Here is a 17,192-nt window from a genome sequence, read left to right as displayed (position 1 = left end):
AGGACACGTGGGAGTGCCCGCTCTCCAGGGGCCGCCGTGGGAGAGGATAGGGTTCACGGATGACTGGCCCCCCCCGACCTGCCCCAGTCCTCTCATCCGCGACTGGGAGACGGAGCCCTGGCCCAGGTGAGTGTGACGGGGACAGACAGGGCTGGTTTGGTGGCTCCCAGGAAGCCACCCCCCCAGGAAGTCTCGCTCTGGCGGGACAACGTCTGAAGGTCACGTGAGAAGGTGGAGCGTGTGCCCAGGAGCCGGAGGTCTGGGTGGGGACGAGGGAGCCGGGGCCGGGCCCAGAGGCAGAGTCAGATGCCTGAGGGGGTCCATGCTTGGACTGGCCTGTGCTGGCCTTGTCTCCTCGCCCGGAAACAGGACAAGGATGGGGGTCTCGCCCCCTGGGTTGCCTCAGAGTCTGCCGAGACTCCTTCTCTGCCCCCGCCTTGCGAACAGACACAAAAGGACCAGCAGGACTGTCCCTGGGGCTGTGGGGAGCTCATCAGGCTCCAGAGGTGGCCCCCAGGAGCCCCCCCCTTGTGCTGGGGTTTCTCATGACTCGGGAGCCCTGGCATTTAACGTGGCACTGGCAGGAACTCGCAGCCCAGAGCCTGGTGGTGGCTTTACGGCCCTCTCTGTTCACACTTCACTCTTAAGACCCAGAAACCGAGGCACAAAGTAAGGAATCAGGCCCCAAACACCAGCAGCCGCCCCCAGCCTCCCCGGAAGCTCAGCTGGCCCATTGCCTGGCCTGTCCCCTGAGCAGTCACTGCAGGCACAGTGCTCAGAAGGGTGACTCTGGGTGCCCGCTGCGCTCAGGAGACGGTCTGGGCTGGGCAGGTGGCAGGACTTTGGTTTTAATGCCGCAACACAGAGAGACCTGACATTCTTCTACTGAGCGAAGACAGACAGAGAAAGACAAACACCGTGTGACGTCACTTCTACGCAGAATCGAATACAAATGATGCAAAAGAACTTATTCATAAAAAAGATTTCAAAACCCATCGTAGGGTCGCCATAGATTTCAAAACCGCTGTGGGGAGGGACGAATCGGGAGGGTGACAGTGACACGGTCACGCCACTGTAGAAAATAGATGAGTGACGAGAAGCTTCTGCAGAGCACAGGAGAACCTACCCGACAGTGCGTGATGACCTAGAGGGGTTATTACACGTCTTACACGTATATAACCCAGGTAGGTGTATGACCGAGTCACTGCGCTGTGCCCCTGAAACTGACACAACACTGAAAGTCAACTCCACTCCAACACAACGAGATGAAAAACACAGTGAAGTGTCCCAACCTCTGGTTTGGAATCAAGCAGGCCTTCTCCCCAACCTCTGGCCGTGCCCCGAGTTCGAGGATCCGGGGGCCCGGCGCACGGATGCCTTCCCCTCCCTGTCCCCACGGGAGCCCCCGCGCGCCCGGCCGCTCCTTACCCGACGAGCCAAGGCTGCTGGGGCCTCTTGCCGTCCTCGCCGGCAGCACCGCCCAGCCTGTTGAGTGAAGGGGACCGGCTGCGGGGCCCGGGGATGTAGCTCCCGACGGTCTTGGGGACGCCATCGGGCTTGCTGGGCCCCTGCTGCAGCAGCTGTGGCGAGAGGCTGCGGTGGGAGGTGGCGGCGGAGCAGACGGCCCAGTCGGGCACGCTGGCGTTGAGGTTGTTGTCGCTGTTGGAACGCAGCAGGACCCGGGGGGCGGCCAGCGTGCTGGGGGGCCGCCGTCTGCGGTTGGAGTACGCCGGGGCCTCTCGGAAGGGCACTGGGTCGGAGAGAACGGGAGAGGTGGGTGAGGGCACGTGTGTCACGGTCCCCGCGGCCCCAAGCGCGCCAAGGACGTGGACACCGTGAGTTCTGTGCCGAGCCCCCGGCGGGCCCCACGGTGTGCAAAACTCACGACACAAAAGCAGAGGCGGCTGGAGACAGGGAATGTCCCCATCCACGGAGGCTCAAGCCAAGGCTCGAGATGGAAGGGACGTGGGGCCCAGCTTCCATCCGGCAGCGCCCATGCCGCCAGCAGCCCAGAGACCGCGGGACGGCTCTCCCCGTCTCCCCACGCATCAGGACACGGAAGCAGCCAGAGGTTCTTCCTTGGCACAACCTGGACTGGGTGCTGCGGGGCTGGACGGTGCCCCTCTCCCCGATTCCTCTGCTGGAGTCCTACCCCGTGGGGCCTCGGGGTTGGAGCTGGATCTCTAAAGAGGAGGTCACTAGGGCGGGACCCTGATCCTGTATAACGGGGGTCCTTAGAGGCAGAGGAGGTCCGGACACAGACACACACAGAGGGGTGGCTCTGCGAGGACACGGGGAGGAAACCGCCGTCTACATGCCCAGGAGACAGGCCTCGGGAGGGACCGGCCCTGCCCACCCCCGGGGCTTGGACTCCAGCCTCTGGGACAGGAGACAGCGAGTCCTGCTGTTCCGGTGGCCTTTGTGACACAGCAGGGGCCTGACTCACACGGCGCAGGTGCTATGGTCACCATCAGCCTGCCCCCCGCCCCCCCCGGGGACGCTGCTCTCCACCCAGCAAAGCGGACCGGGCAGCGTGACACGAGGGAGGACGCGCCTCACTCTGCTTCTTTCCAACCTCCAGACCGGAGGCAAGGCCCTCGCTCTGCGCGATCAGCGCGCCTGGGGACGTGGAATGGGGACACGGCCCGCAGGGACCGCGAGGGCTGGAATCTACACGGCGGGCCCCCCGGGTTGTTCCCAGGGTTGGAGCCAGAAATAGAAAGTGTCCTTTCTAAGAAGAGGCATCTGAAGGAAAGTAAGCCTCCGGGCTGCAGGGGCAGTGGCGTGCCAGCAGCCCCTGGCAGCCAAGGACGCAGGCCCCCTCTGAGCTGGGCACCCCAGGCAGCGTCCTGTTCTGGACCGGACGTGCATCCTGTGGCTGGAAGCTGTGCCCAGCTCTCAAGACTGAGCTGCCCGAGGCCATGGACTGGACTGCAGAGCAACAGGAAACACAGCCTCCAGGAGGGCTGCTCTGGACGTGGGAAAGCCCCCGTCTGAGAGGGCACGCAGGAGTTCGGGACAGAGTCCTGGACAATCCGTGGCCCTGGCTGCCCAAGGTCAGGGGTAGTGAAGTTCGCCATGGAAACCAGGGACAGCTGCACCCCACACGGCGCCTGGGCCCGGAATCAACCTGCTGCTGCCAGCCCACTCTCAGGCTGGAGGGTTCAGCTCATAAGGGACAGAGGTGGCGCTGGCAGGGCTCGCTGGGATGGGGTGGCACCGGCAGAACTCACAGGGCACAGAGGTGGCGCTGGCAGGGCTCACAGGGCACAGAGGTGGTGCTGGCAGAGCTCATGGGGGACAGAGATGGTACTGGCAGAGCTCATGGGGGACAGAGATGGTGCTGGCAGGGCTCACAGGGCACAGAGGTGGTACTGGCAGAGCTCATGGGGGACAGAGATGGTGCTGGCAGGGCTCACAGAGGACAGAGGTGGCACTGGCGGAGCTGACTGGGATGGGGTGGCGCTGGCAGAGCTCACAGGACACAGAGGTGGCGCTGGCACAGCTTACAGGGCACAGAGGTGGTGCTGGCAAGGCTCACAGGGCACAGAGGTGGCGCTGGCAGAGCCCCACCGAGACAGCTGTGACCCAGGGCTCCCCTTGGCCGCCTCCTGGGGATGCAGGACAGTCCTGGGAAAGCAGAGGGGCAGCCAGCCCGGGGAGCCGACAGAAAGAGCCCAGGCCTCTGAGGACACACACCCGGAATTCGAGTCCTGGTTCTCAGTTGTGAGAACTTGGAAAAGGCCCGCCCGGAGGTCACGTGCTTCCCAGCAGCGCCCTCACGCCGACCTGCGTCCTCTGAAGCCCGTCTGAGGCCCGTCTGTGGGGGCGAGACGCACTGTCACTGTCATGCAGCCGGGCCCCTTCGGCTGGAACCCGCATCTACGCCGACTTCCTCAACACAAATGAAGTCTTGGACGCCAGTCTGGCCGGGAGGGAGGCGGGAATGGGAAAGGCCTGCCCTGTGACCTCTGCCCTGCCCCGTGACCTCTGCCCTGCCCCGTGACCTCTGTCTCCCAGACCCAGGAGCCTGCCCTCCCCAGGGCTCAGTCCACTGAGGAACCAGCCCAGGCCTCACCCACCTCCTAGAAACATCGCATTTGGGGGAAAAGTCCCAGGTGAGTGTTTGCTGGTCACCAGGGAGAACCCCGCCTGTGTCCCCTTCCTCTGTTGGGGTCGGACAGAGGCCTCCCGACAGAGGAGTGGGGCTGGGAGCCCTGGCAAAGGGCGGCGGCTCCAGGCTCCCCGAGAGCCGTGCTCTTGGCTCACGGGGATGGCTGGCTGCAAGACCGCGGCCCGGAGGAAGCCAGTGTCTCGGGCGGGGACCTGGAGAGCAGCCCCCGGGGCTGCCTGGAGCTCGCACGCCCCTGCCCCCGCCGGCCCCACCGGAGGACAGGCCGGGGCGCATGCTCACAGCGCGGGGGGACACCCCAGCTGGACGGGGACACCCCGAGACAAGGAAACGCCTGCACGCCGCGACACGACCTCGTGCGAGCCTCCCGCCCACGCCGTCACTCCCAGGTTTCTGACCGACTGTAACGGGGTCGGATGCTACCGCCCTTGGCAGAAAGCGACGGACGCTGGGAGGGTCCTGCCAGGGGCTAGGACAGAATCCTAAAGAAAGAGACGTCTAGGGGAGAGCAGAGCCCAGACCCCCACGGAAAACATCCACGCTGCGCACGGGCCACAAAGACCCAGGTCCCAGAAGCAGCATCTGGGTCCCTAACATGAGACCGTGAGCAGACAGACAAAGGCTGTTTGTTCTACCCATTCCTGAGCGCAGCGGAAGGGGTCGTTCTGAGGGCCGCAGGGATCCCCACGGACGATTAGGGCATAAGAGCCCTGCGACTTTTGCAAATACACGCTGCCCCAGGAGCCGGCGAGAAACTCAGATGCAGTCGCATAGGTGACATTAGGGCGAAACAGTCTAATGAGAACGATCCCGCTTAATTAGCAAGATTCCCTTGAAATGAGTTTCCTGTGCAACGTAATTGGAAATTTCTTTATGTGTATTTAATGGCCCGGGCTGGGAATGTACCTTCCTAATTGTTCTAAAGTCAGTCTCCCTAAACCTTTCGATTTCCTCCAACACGACCTCTCTCCCTGACAAACTAACTGGAACCAGCCGTGGAAATGCTGGATTCTCCCCCCCACCCCCCGAAAAGGGTTAGACATAACTCTTTTCCTGTCTGAAAATGATTAATATTCCACCCAACTGTTTCCTTCGTTCAGGCAATCTGCAAACTCTAAGTGGGTGGATATTTTCTTAGCTGTCTTACATGCATTTATTTCTACGTTTCTTTTCCACAATACAAATTACACAAGGTATGACAAAAAAGCGGATGCACTTTTAAAGTCTGCCACGCTGCCTTTCCCACCTGCTCCCTGAAACCGCCACCCGGGGACCGCCACGGCCAGCAGCGTCCTGACCTCCCTGCTCCCGGCCGAGCTCTTGGCAGCCTCGGGGTAGCGGCCAGACTCGAGTCGAACTTCCCATTTGCCACAGGACTTAGTCCCACGCGTGCCCTCGGCACAGTCACCGCGGACGCACATGCCACAATCCTGCACCGGGCTGGAGACTTAGGGGAAAAAGGCACCTTCGAAGGCTTTGAAATCCCAGACCGACTGCACCCAAGCCCCGTCGCCCACCAGCAGCAATGACCCCCTCTTCCACGACGGGGAGGGCCAACCCGCCATCTGGGGAGGGACCCGAGGACCGGCGTCCGGGTCCCCCCCGGAAAAACCCGGGAGAAAACTGCTCATTCCCATGCACCAAGCATCCTTACCTTCCTTCTTGGTGAAGGCGTTTAACAAAGACTTCATTTTCCCTCCGACTTTGGCAGCGGCACGCTCATTATATAACCTTCTCGGATGGGCGGAAGGGAAGGAGCCCGGCCCGGCCCCTGGGCGCTGGAGCCGCTCGGACCCGGGGAGCGGCGGCGGGCGTCTGGGCACTGCGTGCTCGCGAGCATCGCGGGGCCGGCCAGACCCAGCGCGCGGGTGACAGAGCCCACCCCATATTCTGTCTGTCAGCTGGGAACCAACTGTGCGTAGACGGGGGCTGCTCTCAAAGCCGGCGGCCGCTCCCCGCGCCCATCATGTGAGCAGGGCTACCCGGCTTTTGTGACCAGAGCTCGGGGGAGGAGGGTCCGCATCCAGCCCAGAGGCATCGGAGAGCCCGAGCCGGGACGATCCGGGGGCCGGGGCTCCGGCCCCTCCTGCTCCCACACACCCGAGCCTACAGAGCATGCATGCACGGTGCTTTGCTGCTTTTCGTTTCAAAGAAAAAGCCAAGTTTTCTCGAACGCCGTTTGTCCCCTGGCAGATGTGGGGAGCCAGTCGAGGAGATAAAACAGCCCAGTTCCAGATAAGCCTCTCGCCAGATCCACGTTCACTGGGCAGCCGTCGCCAGCATGCTGGAATTTCTGAACGTGACCCAGATTTCCGTTGGCGAGCATCTGACACAAGGACCCATTACTTCTCTGGCTCCCCCCACGGAGGTAATTACCCTGGAGAAAACAGAATTTCCACCCCCTTCTTCTTCTTCTTCTTCTTCTTCGAAACAAAAGAGAGAAAACAATTAAACTACAGCCCCGCCGCGGCTGGCCCTCCTTCCAGGAGGCTGATGAAAAGGCGTGTTTGCAGAGCCACTTGGCATCTTTCTTAGAGGATTCCGGGAGACGCAAGACAGGCACCGGGAAAGTTCTGCCTGTGCAGCAGACACAAAGGGAGGGGCGGAGGCCGGCGAGCCCGGCGGCAGGTGGAACAGGGTTCTTTCTACACAAGGAGAAAGGTCTTCCCGAAAACTAAATGGAGCATCCTGGGGAGCGGGCTCTGCCGCCCGACGCATCTGCTGCTGGGGCTGTAATTAAGCGTGTGTTTTATCGGTTGCTAAGAGAACTGCCTCTGAAATTTGAGAAAGAGAGAGAGGGAAAGCGAGCGAGAGATGAGACGCGCAAAGGCAACGGAAGCCTGTGAGCTGAATTCCATATGGTCGACACGTTCGTGTCAACAAAAATGGCAGCGTCAGAAGCACGGAGAGCAGCTCTTCACGGGATGCCCGGGCTGGCGGGACGTCGCACCGATCTGCCGCTCCGGGGAGCGAGCGTGGAGGCTGGGTGCCCGGCACCAGCCGGGCGTTCGCACCTCATCGTCCCTCAGCTCCCAAGACGCCCCGTCACGCAGCCCGGAGCTGCTTTCCAACCCGTCCCAGGGGCTCCTGCCCACCGCGACGGAGACCAGGCCATTTCTGGACCTGCCCTAGAGGCAGGCGGCCCCTGCCGCCTTCTGGCATTGAAGACCCCGCGACCCGCTCTGCACCGCGCACGACCCTGGGGGACGTGGAAAACGTCACCACGAAGGACACAGCTGCTCCCGCTTGGGGAGCCTGTGGCTGTGCCCCCTGGTACCCTCACCAGGAGTCGTCAGGCTGGGGGTGTCTAGTTCATCCGGGGTGTGCTGGCCACAGGCTGGGGCAGGATGCCACAGGGACTGTGAACCAGGGGGGATCCGCCAGAAGCGGGGGCCCTGCCACGCGGGCTCTGCACTTGCCCAGCACAGGGAACCCTCTGGGGAGAGGGAGGTGCTGCGATGCTCAGCTCTCCCTCTGCGTGTCTGTGATGTGTGCTGCCCTCGCCAAGTTCTCATGCCAATCTTCAGGTGGCACCGCCACCTTTGCTGGCCAGCACGTTCATTCTAGGGTTGGCGGGCGGCAACCTTGCCAAAGGCTGGAGGTGCCCCCACGGCCTGCTGCCCTGCCGTGGACCTCGGGTGGAGGGCACGAGGAAGAACTGTCTTCACCGGGCACCACAGAGACAATCTCACGTCGTTTCCGACGCGATGGGGTGGGGGGAACTGGACGGAGCCCTGGCCCCCCTGCTGGGAGCAGAACCAAGCATGGCCCAAGAGCACCTGCACGTGGCCAGGTGGGACACCCCCCAAAGCAGCAGTAGAGTCTGGAACGAGGGGGCCCTGCCTTCTCACCGGAGAAGGGAGCTTCTCTGGGACAGACCCCATATCCAGGAAACGGGCGGGGGGGCCTGGGGCAGAGGGCGCACCCCGCCCTCCCTCCCGCCCCATCCCACCCCCACCAGCTCCACATCCCAGCGCACGTGTGGACCCAGGCCGTGCGCGCCCCAAAGACGCAGCAGTGAACAGGACAGAGAGGATCCTGGCTCCCTCCCAGGCTGCACGAAGGGCAGGGTGGGGACAGGAGGGCCAGCCTGGGGTGGAACAGGATGCGAGGAACCAAGCAAGCAGCAGATCTATTCCAGACACCTGCAGTGCTCCTCACAGCAGACAACTTTCCTAACACCGCTTCCAGGAAGCTGACTAAACCAGTCACCCAGATGAGGGGCAAGAGCTCAGACTCACATGCGGACCTACTGTGCGCCTGGCCGTGGCCCAGGCTCCGTGCCACAGAAACCCTGCAGGGGTTGTGGGGGGAGGCGGGCCATTTCTGATCCCGTCCATGTGGCCCATTTAAAGCCTCCTCACCACCGGCAGGCATGCCCTCCTTGAATACCCCCAGCAACGGGGAGCTTACTACCAGTGTGCAGGGGTTCTGTCAGACAGGGCCTTCGAACACTGGCTCCGTGCCTGCAGGTTCCAGTCTCTGTTCCTGCCACACAGACAACACGGCCACGCCTGCCACATACTGAGGCAGTCAAAGTGCAGACTTTATCCCCATAAACGGGAGGTGGGAGGCGTCAGAGCCCAGAAGCCCGAAGACGGTGGGGCTTCCCTCCCACCAACGCCTAGACCCTTTGTTCCTATTCAGGGCCCTTCACGGAGTGTCCAGAGTGACCATGAGAGGTTGTGCCGGCCACATTCCTGCAGACCGAGGTCTGACTGCAAATGGATTTCATTCCGAAGGAGGGGAGATGGGAGAAGAATTGTTGGTCCAGGCTGGGCTGGGGCGAGGCGGTGGCGGGTGGCGGGTGGCGGGCAGCGGGCGGCAGGGCGTGGGACCAGGAGGCCGCGCAGTAAATCTGTCCACTGCTCACCCACACCCGCCACCCCGAAGGGGCAGTGAGCATCTTTGAGTTGGGGGCTGTTTGAATGAAAAAAAAGAAAGCAGGGGGACAGATCAGGGGGAAGCCCCCAAGTCAGAGAGCTTCCAGGAAGGAAGAGGGTCACCCCTAGATGAACCCCAAACTGTCAGCCTCCTGGCCTGGCCCTTGAGCCATCACCTTGGTCCCACCCAGCCCGTGTCCACTGCCAGGCTCTTAGTAAGAAATAACACATAAACAATAAACTATCCGAGAGTCCATACCCCCTACCGGCCCCCAGCCCCACAGGTCCTGCACAACTTTGGCTTCCGTGCCCCCCCGGGCCCCCTCGCTCTGCCCACCTCCCAAACCCTCACTGTCTGAGCCCTTCATTTGCCACATCTTTTGACAACTGCCTGACAACAGGCTGAAAATAATTTCATTTCTCGTATAAAAAAGGCTCTTCGCACATCAGAACATTTCAAGATGCTCTGAAGGCCTGGCAGGGAAGACACGCCAGGTGTCATAAACACGCCTGGTGAGCGCGTGCGGGGCCGGCGGTCTCAGCAACACCGGCCGCTCGGCGTCCACAGTCGCCCACCTGTCCTCGCTGTGGCTGCCGGGCCAGCTGGTGGGGAGAGAGCCGGGTGGCGGCAGGGGCCCAGCGTCTGACTCTGGGGCTGCCACAGACTCCCCAGCCTCAGTGTCCCTGTCTGTGAGGTGGGAACAGCCCAGCGCATCCCCGGTGTTGACTGGGGGGGGGGTCACCCGGGTCTGGAGCACAGGGCGGGGAGGCGGCCCTTCTGGGGTTGGGTCCCAGCCCCTCCGCCTCCCAGGCCCGTGAGCCCGGGACAGTCGCCGCGTCTCTCTTCCTTCCCCCTTCCGTCGACAGGGACGTGAATGGTGCCGCCGGCTGGGAGGCAAGGTCAGGCCAGGAACATCGGCCACATCTGAACTTGGAGGCTGGCAGCCACCGCCAAACAAGCACGTTTCACTTAAAAAACATGTGTGCTTTAAGAGCAAGCCCACCTCCCCGCCCCACCCGGCTCCCGGCCTGTGCTCAGCCTTCCAAGCTGAACGCCTTTACGAGATCTCTGCAGGTGCTGCTTCCTCCAGGAAGTCACCCTGGCTGATCCTCTCTGGAGTGTCCCCCCTACGCAGGGCTCCCAGGCCGGCAGTTCACCCTGGGGCATTTTTCTGGTTCCAGGGACTTCAAGCTTCCCGAAGGCAGGTCCACTGTCCAGCTCCCTCCTTCCTGCAAACTGGAGGCGCTCCCAACTGCTCTGGACTTGGGTGGACAAGGGCATGAACTGGTGAAAAGGGAGGCGGGGAGGCTGGCCTCTACTTTGTCCTGAGTGTCCCGAGGCCCTTTGCCAGCCCTCCCAAGCTGGTCTCCTCCGTTCCAGCCAAGTCACCCCACTTCTCTGCCCCATCCTGCCTCCACCCCTGCGTCCGCCTGGGCCCTGCCCTCCCCGCGGAGGCTGAGCTGCCCTGCAGGGCTCTGGGCTGACTTCGGCCAGATCCCATGGCAAGAGCCCTGGACGGGGGTCAGGCCAGCGTCCTCTGTGTCCTTGATGTGTCTGCAGAGTCCCCACCCAAGTCCTGCCTGCCTGGGGGGGGAGGGGCTCATTCCTTCAGCTTCCGCTGCTGCCGGGGCTCCAGGCAACCAGACGTGCAGCCGAGGCTCTGACTCAGCAGGAGCAGCGCGACAGGGACCACGGCTCAGGATGGTGTCGGCTCCATGGCGCGGCCACGTGTGGCTGCTCACCAGGCTGCCCGTACAGCTCCCAGGCCTGGCTTCTGGCGTGAGCGTCTCCAAGGCCCTGAGATCCCGGAGGTGGCCTTGCCCCTTCTCTTTCCAAGTGGCCTGGGGGTCATTTACTCAGCCCCCCATCTGCTGTTGGTGGGGGCAGGTGGGGAAGGGCGCGCCGTCTGGGATGGAGACGGGGCTGGGGAAGCAGGAGAGGCCCCGAATCTATTTCTGCTTAACGCAAACTCACGGAGGCGGCTGTCACCTCTCGCCAGACAGGAGCCCCGTGGGGAACTGAAAACAGGAAACAAAACTCGGGAGGGTCTCCGCGGCCCGCCAGCCCCGGCCTCCACGCCATCTCACAGACCTGAGAGCCAGCTGCCAAGAAGGGACCCGTGCGGGAGAGAGCCTGGCCCAGCCTAGCCCATTCCGGCCCCGCCGGACAGGGAGGTGGCGGGTCCCCCCGGCTGTGGGCTGCCCCTCCCTGCCTGGTCCAAAATAGCAGACCTGGCTTCCTCTCTGCGTGGCTTTAGTGACTGCAATTTAAATATTAGCAGGCAGCATTCCTGCATCTCACAGTAATTGTTAAATGAATCATACTTTTATAAATAACAGGAGATATAAAAAGGCATCTTAGCAATAATGCGGGGTTATCTCTGAACAAAGACGTAGGTGTCTGGCAGCATTTGTAATGTCCCCGTCAGCGGGGACCGCGGAGGGATGCACGGCTGCCAGAGAATCCATTGAGGACCCTGGATCATGGGTCCAGGGGCACCAACGCAGAACCTTCAGACCCTCCCGGGGCGGGGGGGGGGGGTCCCTCCCCACGGCGGCCAGGCTCCGTGCCGATGGTCTGGGGTAGGGACTCCGGCAGGGCCCAGGCACCCGTCCCGACACGGTGCTTTCAGGGCCAAGGCCAAGGGCAGAGCGGGGCCTGGAGGGGGACGTGTGGGGTGAACCGGGGCGGACCCCAAAGAAGATGAGGGTCCCCAAGCTGCCTTCTGGAAGGACCACAGGCTCCAAACCCTGGCCTCCTCCCCTCCCTCAACGCAGCGTCTGTCATTGCTGCAGAGACACTGCCGTCGCGCAAATGCTCTGACCTGGCGGTCGGGGGCAGGGGGCAGCGCCGTGGCTTAACACAGAACGCAGGCGCCACCCTGGTGGCCCCTCTGAGAGCCTAGTGACGGAGGACTCCTGGACTCCCTTGGGAGGGCGGGGACTGAGGCACTTGTCACCAGAGCTCACGCCGCCCAACTGCTCAACGGAAATGCCCCCAGCCCCCAACTTCAGACATGGGCACCTCTGCCGGAAGCCTCCCGGCCCCTGGACACTAGGGACTGCAGATCCCGGACCGCGAAGGGAGAACCCCCACAGCCACAGGACACCCGCGTCTCAGGACGCGGGAAACGCCAACCATACACGGTGGTCTGTTGAAAGGCGGCCCCCGAGGAGGTCGGAGAGTCACCGGAGCTGCCGTGTGCTCAGACGGAATGGCAGTCGTGTCCCCTCAACTCATAGGCTGAAGCCCTGACACGGATGGCATTGAGAGGTGGGGGCTCTGGGAGGTGACGAGGTCACGAGGGGGGGGGGCCCACGTTGGGATGAGTGCCTTTAGAAGAAGAGGCAGGGAGACCCCCACCTGCTGACCTGCCGGCACCTTGATCTTGGCCTTCCAGCCTCCAGAACTGAGAGAGAAATGTGGTTTCAGGCTCGCCGTCTGCGGTGTGTCCTCACGGCGGCGAGAACTTCAAGACACCGCCTCGGCGGACGGGGTCACTCTCCCTGGCAGGCCTCAGGGCACCTCCTGCCAGCCCCTCCCAGCGCCCTGGTCACACCTCTGGGCCTCGCCTCTGCGGTGCCCTCCGCCTGGGCTCCTTCTAATGCCAGCCCTTCAGAGCTCACGCTCAGGGCGGCCTCAGCAGAGAGGTGTCCCCTGACCCCTGTTTCTAAAAGGGCAACACTCTCTCTCTCTCAGCTCCTTGTTATTTTTTCTTCATTGCAATGATCAAAACCTGAATTCAGGAGTCCCCATCGTGGCGCAGTGGAAACAAATCCGACTAGGAACCATGAGGTTGCAGGTTCGACCCCTGACCTCACTCAGTGGGTTAAGGCTCTGGTGTTGCCATGAGCTGTGGTACAGGTCAAAGACACGGCTCGGATCCCGCATTGCTGCGGCTGTGGTGTAGGCCAGCAGCTACAGCTCCGATTCGACCCCTAGCCTGGGAACCTCCATGTGCCATGGGTGTGGCCCTAAAAAGACAAAAGACAAAAACAAAACAAACAAAATGCACCAAAACCTGAATTTATATATAAATTAATGAGTTTGCTTATACTGTCCTATTTTTTTTTTTTCTTTTTACGACCACACCCACGGCATATGGAAGTTCCCAGGCTAGGGGTTGAATTGGAGCTACAGCTGCCAGCCTACACCTCAGCCACGGCTGCAGCAACTCAGCATCAGAGCCACGCCTGTGACCGATGCCACAGCTTATGAAAACACCAGGTCCTTAACCCACTGAGCGAGGCCACGGGTTGAACCTGCATCCTCGCGGATGCTAGTCGGGTTCTGAACCTGCTGAGCCACAAGAGGAGCTCTGCATGTTATCGTGTTTCATCCATGGAGACCGAGCCTGTCTTCACCACTTCCTCACCAGAACGCAGCTCAGCCTCCCGCAGGACACCTGTGTCTCACCCTTCGTTTGGTGAATAAATAAAAGGAAAGGATTTCCTTGCCCACCTCTCATCCTGGCCTCAGTCACTGAGTCTTCCACTGTGTTTGTCTCACTACACCTAACAGCTGTTTCTGGAACTCTTCCCACATGAACACACCCTCCCCACTGCCGGAACCTTCTGGAAGGTGTGGGGGGGGTCACACACTTTTCTGTCTTCAGGGTACAGCACAAGACCTGGCACAAAGAGGGAGTCTGGGAACACATGTGCCAGTTGATTATGTCCTCATCTGTCTGTAAACATCTGGTTGTTTCTGGCTTTGTTTCTACTAATTGTGGGTTCTTTTGATGACATGTCACACGTTCCTGCTGCTCTGCTTGTCTGGTCCTTTTTGATGCTATATGAGCCATTGTGTTGGATGTGTTGCCGAGATTCTGGGTTCTGTTACCTTCTGCTGAAGAGTGCTGTGTTTTTCGAGCAGGGAGGAGAATTATCAGAACACACTGTCCTGTGAAGACATGACTGTTAGGCTTTCTGGGGGAATCTCTGTTCCCGTGGTCTTTGCGGGGGGGGCGGGGGGGGGTCCTGACTTCTGCGGCTGTTCTGGAAGAAGCCGGAAGTGTTGGCCAAACTCCTCTAATAAGAGGAGCTCAACTTGACCTTGTCTCCCCGGGGTGTTGGTGGGGGGACTGCTGGCGTCTCCCCGTGGCCCTTTGAGCTTGAAGCTGCAGAGAGCCACTGGGACCCGCGGACGCCCATTTTGCGCACAGGAGTTCAGAAGGCAGCCAAGGATCTGAGGGGAACTGGTGCGCAGACCTGGGGGCTCTCCACTTTGCAGGGGTTCCCCCCTCTATTCCCAGCTACTCCGGCAGCCCCGCCCCTGACCCCCAACCACTGAATCCTCAACCCAAAGGAGCTCCCCTTCTGCCAGGTGGGTCTACCTGGACAACGCCCCTCCGTCAAGGGTCCTGGCCCCTCAAGTTCTGCCTGCTTTCAGTTACCCACCAACGGCTAAGAGCAGCTGTCGCTCTTTTCACATATTTTGTCCAGAGATTGTCATCAGCAGGAGGGCTCCTCTGAGCTGCTCTGCCATTACCGGAAGGTGGAACTCACAGGTTCATTAACGTCACGAAGCACAGAAGTGTCCCCTCCATCACACACTGAGCACACGCACACGTACGCGCGCACGCGCACACACACACGGTCCAGGTACAAGCCCCTGGTCTCCACCTTGAGAGGCAGCAGAGGTGCCTGGTGTGGAGAAGCTGAGTGTGTCAAAGCAGAGACAGGCTGGAGGGAGGAGGCCTGGGTGCCCTGACCACTGACCACGGGTGCCCTTGCAGCCTTGTGGGAAGAATCGCAGACACCCAGGAAGTTTATTTCAAGGCAAGGATCCACCTCTGGCAGATTTCAGGCACCACCCCCCCGCCCCTTTGAGATCAAGGTGTTAGGGACCAAAACTGGTCCAGGTGCCAGGGCACCTGGAGAACGAAGTGCTCGTGAGCGCCCTGCGCGAGCCCCACAAGGGTCCCCAGGTCGTCCCACCAGGATCCACCCCTGGCCGGCAGGTCCCAACGCAGGTTTGTGTTCTGGGAACTGATTGAGCCTCAGGGACTAACTTCACCTTCAGACGAACTGCTCCCAGGGCTGAGATGGCAGCAAAGTTCAGCAGGCACATCCAGGGAAGCCCCGGTCCAGGGAGAACCTGTCTCTGCGGGGCAGGGGGCAGCAGGCTGGCCAGCGGGCAGTGGCCTCTGGACGGAAGATGAAGAGGTGTGCCTGGTGGCCGGGAGCCATCCAGGGTGAGCAGAGCAAGGACTCTGCGAGCCAAGGTAGCGGTCACTTCTCTAACACTGTCCCCGGTGCCACTGCTGTAGCTCCCAGCACAGCCCGGGGCTGGGCCCGTGGCACGGTTCCATCTCTCAACAGCCCAGTGAGTGGGTCCACTCATGCCCATTTTACAGACTGAAGACTGAGGTTCAGAGAGGTGCCAGAAGCCCCCTAGCCCCATGCCTCTCACTCCAGCCTCAAGGTCAAGGCCAGCCGGAGGTGTCCTATCCGCTGGACGGGAAGGAGATGGGTGGCCCCCCCGGGGCGGGAGAGCCGGGGGCTCACCTGGGAGGCAGGTGACGCTCAACAGGGAAGTCGACTGACTCACCTGTGTGTGTCCCGACCCCACCTCTGCTTGGCTGGGTCCCACCTCCCCGGGGCCTCAGTTTCCCCGTGTGTCAAAGCGGAAGCCGAGCAGAACGCTCTCTAAAAGTCCACCTGGCTGGAGAGTGCAAGGACCCCGTCAGCTCCACGGAGCATGCTGGGGGGAGGGGAGCAGCACGTCCCAGGGGCTTCCTGGCAGATTTCAGGTCAGCTGGGCGGCCACACGGGGAGGCTGGTGCCTGCAGACCCAGGGCCTCCATCCCAGGCAGGCCGAGGACAGCACCCCAGAGTCTGCGGGACTGCTGGGCAGGGTCCCACTTGGCCACCTGGGCCCTGGGGCACCGCTGAGACTCAGGCCAGGCCACCTCGAGCCAAAGGGACTTGATGGATTTCCCTGACACCCTGGCTTGCTCTGATCTCTTTCAGGGACGTAGAAACGACGTGGGGTCCAGAAAGAAAACAAGTCACCAGAACAGCAGGTACTGGCTTCGGTGTGTCTCACATCCCACCCCACCCCCCCGTCCCCCCCATGTCCCTGAAGCCATGCCAAGTGGAACCTCTTCCCACTGGGCACTGTTCGGCCCTTGAGGCCCAGAGGGGTTCAGTAAGCTGCCTGAGGTCACACAGCCTGGCCCTGGTGGGTGTGCCCTTGGCCCCATCACTGACCCCACAGCTGACACTTGACACGAGCCCTGCAATTCGACATCCCCTAAGGGCCCAGGATTCCCGCCCTGCCCTGGGGGCTCACAGCAGCCCCCACCTGTCGCTGGCCCCGCCTGTTCTCGCTCACCTGGCGAGCCAGCTCCTGCAGGGGAGGGCCTGGGAGAATCTGGAGTCTCTCCCGAGCCGCTTCCTACCTTGTCAGGGTGTCCGGCTGACCCACCTGTCCATGTCAAGTCTCAGTGGCCACCGCAGCCAGAGCGCCACCCCCCTACCCTAACCACCCCTCAGTCCCAGTGGGACCACCCCCTGCCCTCTTGAGGGCCTCTCCTGAAGTCACAGCCCCTTTCCTGGTGGGGGCCGTCCCCATGGGCCTTGGCCACCGTGGGGGTGTCCCCCTGCTGCTTCCACCTGACAGGGCCTTGCTCGCCTCTCTGCCCCCCAAGTCTGTCGCCTGCCAGCACCACCACCGCTGCTCAGACCGCAGCAGGCGAGCGTGGCCTCGGGTGATGCACCAGGAGCCCCAGCGGCGCCCAGAGCACTGCGGACAGCCAACACCCCAGCATGGCCAAGAAGACTTGAGAACTCATTCCTTTTTAAAACTAGAAGACACTGTTGCTTCCCTTGTCTGGGGCCAACACGGAAGCCGGTAAGAGAAAGCCATCTGGGGGAGGCGGCGCTGTCCCCCTTCAGGGCAGCCTGGCCGGCTCCCAGGCCTTTCAGACGCCGTGGGTGACCCCGAGGTGGTGAAAACGTGAGCCATGGAGCCCGAGTTTGCGGTGGCTACTGCAGCCAGCCAGTCCCATTTCAGCTGTGCATCTACAAACCGGCTGAGTGACCTCTCTGAGCTGGTGGTAAGTGGGGCTCTGGTGACGCCCTTCACGGAGGCCCCTTCGGCTGGAGAGAAGGGGGGGAAGGGGGCAGCCCTGCTGAGCAGATGCCAGGCTTCAAAGGCACACAAGCCTGCT

At 62.0% G+C, this 17,192-nt stretch overlaps 1 protein-coding gene across 7 annotated transcripts in view; it reads right to left on the bottom strand.

The window, feature by feature from the left end:
• SHANK2 (SH3 and multiple ankyrin repeat domains 2) overlaps nt 1-17,192 on the bottom strand; it is a 517,908-nt gene that overhangs the window by 288,479 nt on the left and 212,237 nt on the right. For all 7 annotated transcript variants that reach the window (XM_047775007.1, XM_047775012.1, XM_047775005.1 and 4 more), the window contains one exon: nt 1,429-1,750. In XM_047775007.1, coding sequence (XP_047630963.1) covers nt 1,429-1,750 — 322 coding nt within the window. The remainder of the gene's footprint in view (nt 1-1,428; nt 1,751-17,192) is intronic.

This window comes from Phacochoerus africanus, chromosome 4 (assembly GCF_016906955.1).
Source record: "Phacochoerus africanus isolate WHEZ1 chromosome 4, ROS_Pafr_v1, whole genome shotgun sequence".
NCBI lineage: Eukaryota > Metazoa > Chordata > Mammalia > Artiodactyla > Suidae > Phacochoerus > Phacochoerus africanus.
Note: the sequence above shows the minus strand (reverse complement) of the source record. Positions and strands in the feature narration are given on the sequence as shown.